Consider the following 10,368-nt stretch of genomic DNA (forward strand, 5'->3'; position numbering starts at 1 on the left):
TATAATATTGTTATATAATATTTATGCTTAATTATTATTAACATAGGTGTATACACGTCGTCTACTCGAATGCGATAACAATATCATAACAATTAATAACACATTCCCAATTCTTAGATTCCGTCGTCCAAGTCGCCGGCGATTTACAACGACTACGCTGCACGTGCATCGTGGCTAACAACAAGACGGTCGATTGATCCCGGGAAATCTAAATATTACGCAGAATCGGATAAAACGGTCCCCAAGGTCGTGGAGCCAATTTCGTCAAGAACAAAGGGTTTAATGTGTAGGGTTATAGCCGTTTTAGGTACCTACCGACAAACCCTCTATAACATGGTGTAGCCGGCGTAGGTCTGTTGACATAGTTCGTAAACGCGCAACCGTTACGTACATTACGTTATTATTGCCCGTCTATATAATGCGCGACTGTGGCGAAAACGGGCGAAAGAAAACGAAGAGCGAAAATTAACAAATAATATATTATAACGACCCGGCCTAAACTCGGCGGCGGTACACCCTGTGCTACAACTGCTGTATATTATAATGAATAAACACGCCGTCGCCGTTTTCGCCGTCGTCGGTCGTCGAATAGGTAGGTGTATGGCGTCTGCCATAGACGCCCCCGCTGCTGCAGCGGTGGTATCACGTCTTTGCGCGGCCCACTATATATTAAAACGTTTCATTTTGTCATCATTAATAAAGCCATTGTTGAGAAAAGCGTATGTATATTATGCGTATTCAAACTCAAAAGCGGCACGGGAAAATGAAATATTTTATCTTTATTAGAGCGCAGTGTATATATATAAGGATATATTATAGGTGATGAGAGGTCTGACGACAACGTTTCTTCCAGATGACGAGTATCTGAAGGGTTGCACGCAGTCCAAATCGCGTTTCTACCGAAATCATGCTTCTTACTCTCTCTCTCACGTATACACACTATAGTGTGTTATATTAATACATTACATTATAAAGAGACTTGTATTCGTATTTGTCTTTAAAAACATTAGTCTAGCGTTTCTCAACCGGGGTTATGTGCAAAGGTATGAGGGAGTACACAAAAAAAATGAAGTGTAATGGCCACAAAAATTAAATTCGATGTATTTGTATAGTTTGTTATTTATGAAATATTTAATAATTTAATAATTTTACTACAAAAATTGGTTTTTCAAAATATGTTTAAGTATAAAAGTATAATACAGCATTATAAGCGGACCAACCATAGGATTACATGGTGCAATAGTGAGAAGTTAAGGGCACACGAATGAAAAAAAAACTGAGAAACACTCCACTAGTCGATCAAAATATTATTATTTAGACGTATAAACCTATTTCGCTATACGGTGGCGCTCTATAATATTAATGTATTTGATTTTAACCGCCATTGATTGGTCAGAGACTCATATGCTATAACCGAGACGACAGCCATTATTTTTCGAGTTCGTGTCGTGCGAGAAATTCAAGTTTTAAGAATAATGTTGATCTTTTTCGTCACAAACTTTATTTATTCTTAATAAACAAGTGTATCTTTTGTCATTCATCACTATTGTTCGAATTTATGCCTGCATTATTTATATACCTTTTTTATCACATTCCATACAGTGTATAAAAATGAAATAATATTATTATACAAAACTACGTTTTCAGCGATACCTGTAGATGGAGCTTAGAATTTACTAGTTTATTAGTTAGGTGCAACAATGATATTATAGTTATAAAGTATTGGTATTTTTTTCTAGTGACATTATTGATAATATTTTGTTTAAAACCGTAACTGATGACTTTTCTAACAAACTTATTTTTCTCCCTTATATATATAACAACAAGATATTTTTTCAATGTAATAAATTGTGTAGTTATAATATTGTTTTTATTATTGTTATTGTTATTATTATTTAGATATACAATCTGTACTCTGGAGAGGAAGAGTAGTACAATAAGAATATGAGTTGATTTATAGTGACATTAAAATACTTGTTAGAAGAATAAGCTATCCCGTAATGAAAATTCTTGTTGAATTTTTTTTTTTTTTTTTTATTAATATTAATAAAACTATTTATTATTTAATTATTTGAGAGGTCTATGCAACATTTCCTTTGTAAACGTCATGGAGAATTAACAGGAATTTTATGGAATGATAAATCGTGGATTAATGGATTTCTGTAGTTATAAGACGATCGTGAAAACAATTTTCCGACAGAGATCAATGTGAAAGGTGTGTTTTTTTTATGTATAGCAGAGATTAGGTTATTTTTCTTAGAGTATTTTTTTGTATCGTCTATATTTTTTTTAAAACTTGAGATTTTGTCGTTGACTCAGTAAATATGATCATAGATCCATAGATTCATATAGGTTTTAGTAGAGAGTTGTACATAAGTAGTTTAATGTTTAAGTTGGTGTATTTATTATTAATAATGATTGTTTTAAGTAGTTTTTTGGTTGTAATATGAATGTGCTCAGGTGAGACGACGATAATAAAATTAGTGAATTTGAAATTTATACGATTCTCGGTTAACGATCTATATTTTTTTAATCGATCGGTGGCAGCTTTACAGAAGAGATTGTTAAATTCAATCAGCTCGATTAAATCTCAACAAAAGCCTGGAGAGTCTAATACTTCTTTCATGAAAATTAGAGGTGATTGTTTCATGAGATCAGTGATATTAGATTCTTTAGGAACAGCGTCTGTATAGTATCGCTTAAATTTCTAACATTTGTATTTTGTACATCATTTATATTTGAAGTTGATGACATATCTTTCATGAGCAAAAAGTCGCTATCGGCCAGGCAATTCCGCAATAACGTGCTACCTTTGATAAGCGCGACCGCTGTTAAGTAATCGCACTTGTTACTAACGTTATTAATTAACTTATTAACTACATTTTGTAAAGCACGAAGAAAAATACGCTAATAAGATCCACAATTAATTTGTTCAATTTGAATTAACATTAGCTATTATTACACACTAACTTTGTAGTTTGTCGTAATCGAATACGAAAAAAAGAAAATTAAATTTATTTTTACGGAATAACGTGTGCGTCGTGTGCAGTGCAAACGGTGACTAATAATAATGCTTAAAATATAATTTCTGATTTTTTTAATAATTATTTTTTTAAACATGATCAACAAACTGTTTCGACAATTATTGTACAAAAACGCAATTATACAGTAGTACAGTACATAAATTAGATTCTATTATTTTATAATTTTATCAATAAAGTAGGTAAGTACAGTACAAATAGGTCAAAGTTCTTCACGATGATTTAAAGAAAAACACTATAAACTATAAAACTATAATATTATAATAGTTGTATAGAAATATTATTATAACTCTGATGTACATATTTATACCTATATTCTCTTATAACAACAACAATAATAATAATAATAAATAATATATATTATCTTTGTTTTTATATTCATGTTTAAAATAAAATTTCGTGCCCTCAAGTGTTCTAGAAAATTATGTTAATTTCGATTATTCGTTTTTATTTATTTTTATTACTGTTTACTAATACTATGCTGACTATAAATCAACATTTTAAAACGATTGGACCATAGGAGGAGAATACACTAGTCATTTGCGTACCTGACTATATTTCGTATTGTTTTTCCGAGATTTACTGATATGCAATATACATATACAATATGTATACCTATAACAGTTGATTGGTAAAATGTGTTTTTGCTGAAGGTTTAACCATCTAATAAATCGACAACCATTCAAGGGTCGTAAAAACATCACCTTAATTATATATATGTGTTCCACATTGGTCGATAACACATATAGAATCGTTTTAAAACCATATTAACAACATCGTTGTTTTTACGTTTGGAATAGAGTATTGTTGTGTCACTAGTTGTCTTATTCGTAACATAATTCTAACTGCATATTTATAATATATATTTTCTTATTTTATATTAAAAATACAACTATTATATACATTTATTAGTCTGACAAAATAAATGAAAATACTCAATCAGCGACATGATTGTTTTCGAATTAAAAAATATATTTAAAAGTACATAATATTTTTATTTTATTTCTAATAATTATTAGTTAGGTTCTAGTATAACTACGATATCTCAATAATCATAAAATAATTATGATACGCAATATAGAATAAAAACAAATAAATTATAAGTATAATACAACTAGCTTTCAATAAACGAGATTATAATTTGTACATATAATATTATACACAGATTTTTTGAATGAATAACTTTTTTTTTAGATGAAAAAAAAATAAATAATGACTGCCACGAAAATCATTAAAAATATATTTCAGAAGGGTGAAAAATTGAAAAAGTTATCTTTATCTCTGATTTAATGAAGTTAAACTTATAAGTTCAATTAAAATTAGTGCAACGTGCAACAATAAAAACTGAGTTCAAAACGCTACACAATACTATTTAAAAATAAACATTATAAAACTGTATGAAAGTTGGTAAAACATTTACCAACTGATCACTGAGATTAAATAATAATTAAAAAAATAATTTTCATTGTAATTTTTCTATTAACCATACCTAATATTTACTATTTGGCTTAATGTTACTTTAAAGTAAAATTAACTCACAAAAAACATTATTTATATTACTATTTAAACTTTACTTTATGGTATAAATTAGGTCATCAATTAATATTTTTGAAGGACTACATTAGGAATCTAAAAATTGTTGATCAAAAATCTAAGTAAATATTTAAATTATTTAAAAACCAATATTATTTAACAAAAATAATAATTTACAACAATAACACATAATAAAATGTTGTTGTAATACTTGTTATATGCGTTATTTATTCTTTGTCTGTGAGCCGGATAAAATTTGTTCGCGAGCCGCCATTTGGTGACTCATGTTTTATACCTACTATGATAATATGGACAGTGCAGTGTATTGACTATTATTATTTTTATACACACCAACTAGTATAATTATCGGATAGTTAATGACCAAAGAGATTTTAAGTTGAATGTTTCTGTATTAATATTGATAACTAGGCATACAGCGAAAAATCAATGATTTAATTTTAAGAGATTTAACAAAACACGATATACATTATACTACAATGAAATAATAATGAATCCCCCCGCATTTGCTCAACAGTGTAATGTTATAAATAGTTCTATTCTTTTTTTAATTATCATACTGAAATATATTTTTAAAGTTTGTAAATTATTGTCAAAAAAATCATCATTTATTCACACATTATAATAAATGCTAGAAATGTTAGTACTTGAAGAATAATTATTAAACTATTAAATTTAATTGATTCAAATAAACCATCGATGTGAGAAAACATAGTAGTTGATGAATTAATGTAGAAGAAATGTTTTTCCTTCATCAATTTATAAATTATTTCCATGTACATAGGTAATATTAAATTATTATATAATTTACATAATTTATGCTACATATTTTTGTTTTTATTTCACCTATATATTTCAAAAGGATATTGCAATATTTATAGAAATTTTAGAAAAAAAAATATTGAATTTGTAATATTTTAAATATTGTAATTTAAGTGGTATGTTTATATTTTATAACTTTATAAGCATAAATATATGGTTTAAATAGTTTATTACTTTATTAGATTGTTTAATATTATTATAAAGTATCAATGTACCTACATTTTGCAAAATAATTCTAAATATTAAATTGAACTATACAGGTCAAATTTAAATTTAAAATAATTAAATAATAGATAACTAAACAATTGCAAGGATTATTTTTATATTATTATTAATCAACAAGTGAATATATGTGAAAAATCAAATAATCAATATAATATTATTAAAATAATTTTTTTTTACGTATGCTTGTTTTTAATATAGATTGAATATAATTTGATTGTTTTTTAATTAAAAGATAAAATGTTTTATTATATTAAATATTAAATTATATATTATCTTTCAGACTGGATATAAACTTAATAATACAATAATATGCTATATTATAATATTATTCAACGACAATATGGCCTGTAGTTATTTTATATACATTTTAAGATTATAAAATATTATATTAATTGTATTATTCAATTAAATTGATAATAGATAGTTATATTATGACCATTGATCACTGTAATGATAATTTAATAAAATATACGGTTTTTAGTAAAATTATTTTTGTTTAATTATCAAAAAAATAACTTTTAAGTAAAGTAATAATTAATAATAATACAATTTACTTATTAGTTTCTATACTTTTACATGTATATAATAATAATAATAACAATAATAAACAAATTAATGTCGTTAATATTATTTTTAACAACTTGATTTGGTGTTATAAACTTTTTCCTCTATGTTTATACTTTTATTTTTAAATTAAATTTTTACTGATGAAATATTCGTTAATTTTATATTTAATAATACGTCATTTTAAAATAACATCCATAGAAAAAAACTGTATTATTTACAATTTTGTAGCATTATCATTTTAAAGTTGTTTAATGTTTAGAACGATAATGTATTTAATATCATATTCCTTTGTAAAAATATTGTTTGGAATATTTCGGTACCTACATAAAATGGAATTTCGAACGAATAATTAATTATTCAATTGATTATTAGTGTATTAAGTTTGTATGGTGTCATAGGATGTAGCACGAAATTGTTGGTCCACTGCAACTCCGATCATTAAAACTTTAAGTACTTGTGATAATCTAATTAAACTAACTATAAATTAACTATTCATTCGAAATCTCATTTGTATTTATCAAAATGCTCAGAAAAAATGTTTTACTTCGGAATATTTAATTAAAAATATAGGTATGTTGTCAATTGTCAAAAATTAAAAACTTAAAAATGATTATAATAAAATATATTATTATTAATATAATATTACAATATATTTTTTTAATTAGTTACTTTGTAATAACATTTATTTTCTAAAAATAATGTTTTGAAAAAAGTCAAGATTAAAACAATGAGTGTAGACATAACAAATCACCAGTAAACAAATAATTGATAGAGGTTTAAACTTTTCGAAATTTGTTCATGATATATTTTACTATCGAAATAATTATTTTAAGCTAATTTGTATAATATATGTATGTTTATATTTTGTTACACATATTATATAATTTTTTATTTTGTTTATATAGATACAGGTATAGGTATTATTCGAAATATTAATTTAAGATTAATGACAAAAATATTTAATTTGTTTCTGAATACATGTATGGTCAATACATTTGTTCATGGTTTAGTTAGATAATGGTTCCTAATCATTTTTACCAATACATAGCTATTATTATATTCTAAAATATATTTTATACTAAGTATAACGAATTATTATTATTATTATTAAGTAATATTTCTTAATAGGTATATATAATACATATACGATGAATAAATATTTATATTTATTTTTTTTACAAACATATACTTAGATGTTACAATTTTCTTAGAAGTATGTAATCAAATAATTTAAAAACAATTTATATTTCTCAAAGTACCAATAATTATATAAATTATAACAAGTAATATCAATCATAAATTTGTACTGTATCAAAAAAAATGACAAACAATAATCTGTATTTTTTATTAATGGGTTTTCGAGTGATATCTTTTTATTTTTATTTTACTGTTAATTTTTCATTGCAAAAAATTAACTATCGGACATCAAACGATTTACCGTCCACTCAAAAATATTCGGTAATATCGTTTGGGAACCTATATTAATTCATGAAATTTAAAATGTGTCATGATAAAAAACTTAATTGTGAACATTGAATCTAAACTTCAGTTGACTATAAATGTAAATTAAGTGTAAATAGAATGTAAATATTTTTTTAAAATTATATGCATAAAAATATACAATGTGTAACAGGAAAAAGCTTTGATATAACTACCAAGCTATCTATCTAGTAAGCAACTTAAATACTCTAAAGTCTAAATGTTTCAATATGTTTAAATATAATATTTAACAAAAATATTTATGTTAAATGTACCTACTATGTAAATATCGAAATATTTAATGATTAGTTAAAAATCTTAGCAGTTTATTTATATTCTAAATTTTAAAAATATTATTTTTTATCCTTATTTAACATAATAATGTATAGTAAGAATATTATAATATAGCTTGAAAATATGTGTAATTTTCAATTAATTCGATGAAATTATTTATTTGATAATATAAAATAGTATAAAACAATTCTTTGATTTTATTTCATTTTCATTAATTTGAAAACTATTTATTATCAAAAAAATGTATGAAATAATTATATATATACTACATACATGTTATAAATAATAGATGTAATTAAGATGTAGAATATTAAGTTTAACTTAAATATTTTGAATGATTCAACAAACAAATACGAATTATTAATATATAAATGTATACGAAAATTATTTTTAAAAAAGACAATAATTTATGGCTGATATATTGACCAAGCTATGTACTTTTTTTGTATTAAATATGATAAAAAGTGTTAGTATAGTTTTTAAATAACTATTTCAGATATATTTAATCCTTATAAAAATGGTATTAAATTAAATCACTAAAAATATAGACAGATATAACTATCTAATAATATAAGTCAATAAATATATTCGTTTAGAATTAGTTGCAGATATAATATAATGATGAGTTTGTAAATTTAAAATTAAAACAACTATATCAGCGTTTATAGAAGAATTATAGACTAATAGTCGATAGCAACATGTGGTTCAGATAACACATATTTTCTAGAAATTCGATACGCACGTTGAGTAGTTGTATGTAATTGGTTTTTTTCTAAAACCTTCGAAACTCACGATTTGATAATAAACCAAAATCTACAAAAAAAAAATGTTCGAAGAATCTGGGACGTACGGTAAAACTATATATTATTAATATTATTATAATTTATAATCTACGTTGACCACAACTCATCGGAAATTTACTACTATTATTATACTTATGATTTAGATTTTTGATTCAGTGTGTAGATATAAATGTAGGTACATATTAATATTATATAGGCATAGTTTGCAGCCAGACGATAGTTGCTGTCTGGTTGACCATTTGTTTATAGTAAATAATAATTTGGGGAAAGAGTGCATTATAAAAAAAATAAATAAATAAAAAGACATAATAAAAAATATCGCGTGACTTTTTAACGACGTGACCAAATTGACAGGTAAACCGAGGGCGGCCTGCGGCCTCCGTATGCGCGAATAATAACGTGCACAACCGTACGTACACACACATTCATCATAAAACATACACAACTCGTATTTTATGGTACATAATATACGCATACACGTGTACACACACATATTTATATATAATATATATTATGTATAAGTATAGTAAAAATAAGGGGTGAAATTACCTTGACCCGAAACTCCTCCTGGACGGGCGTTCAGCCAGAACAGCAGCGCCAAAGCCAAGACCGCTGGACGGACCATGGTTGCCCGGTGACGACGATGATTTTTCGCGATTAGGGGGGGAGGGGCGGTTTACCCGCGAAACAGCCCCGAACGCGTTTATATAATTTTATAAATTGTATATAGTATTTTGTATAATTATTATTATCCTCTTCGGGTGGCGATCACTCGGATTCGCGTGTCAAAATGTCTCTTTCGAACGACTTGGTCCGTCCTCAGCCCGCATCGTACATGGTGTGCCGGCGCCAGCAACGGGAGGGTGTATAGATTTGGACCGGTTCGAGGACGGATTTGATCGACGATCGCACTTCCCGGAAGCGGTATTTCGACGGTTACCGCGGTATGTACGAATCGGTACGCGGACAAATCCAAAATATCGCACGACGGGTTCGACGTATATCGTTAGCGAGTACGAGCGGAACGTTCGTGACCATTAACGTGCGATTACCAAGACCGGCGCGCAACGTGACGGTTAGGCGACTGGCGCGCGATAGAGACTTGATGGCGGGCGCTTGCTTGTGTGGTGTGTGTGCGCGCGTGGTGCGCCGCCGTTCGTAGCGCCGCGCCGCCGGCCGGTCAGCCGACCGACCGGACTCGTCAGTTGGCGGTAAAGTGCCCCCGCTCCCCTCGACCGGACACGAAAAACTCGCTCCAGACTAGATCCGCGATCCACAGATCCATCGCAACAGACAGCAATAACGAATATAGGATTATATTATTATAATTATTACTACAAGTCGATGATATTATTAAGATTATGATAATATACGTAAATAATAACGTAAAATGTTTATAGACATTTGTCCACACCGCGATCGTGTATTTTTGTTATTATTTGTTGTGGTCGATAGACAGGAGCAGGCAGGTAGGCAGACGGTCGTAAACGATTCAATACGATAATATTATATTAAAATTACTGTTTGACGGTGTTGAGATGGGTAGAGACGCGAAAATTTAATATCGAAACATTTCATCAACGTGT

General features: G+C 27.3%; 1 protein-coding gene across 1 annotated transcript in view; it reads right to left on the reverse strand.

Annotated features, from left to right (window-relative positions):
* Positions 1-9,856, reverse strand: part of LOC113556860 — a 503,097-nt gene extending 493,241 nt beyond the window's left edge. The window contains exon 1 of the mRNA XM_026962058.1: positions 9,332-9,856. Coding sequence (XP_026817859.1) covers positions 9,332-9,407 — 76 coding nt within the window. The 5' untranslated portion in view covers positions 9,408-9,856. The remainder of the gene's footprint in view (positions 1-9,331) is intronic.
* Between the last annotated feature and the right edge of the window lie 512 nt (positions 9,857-10,368).

The sequence above is a fragment of the Rhopalosiphum maidis genome, chromosome 3, assembly GCF_003676215.2.
Source record: "Rhopalosiphum maidis isolate BTI-1 chromosome 3, ASM367621v3, whole genome shotgun sequence".
In the NCBI taxonomy this organism is placed as follows: Eukaryota; Metazoa; Arthropoda; class Insecta; order Hemiptera; family Aphididae; genus Rhopalosiphum; species Rhopalosiphum maidis.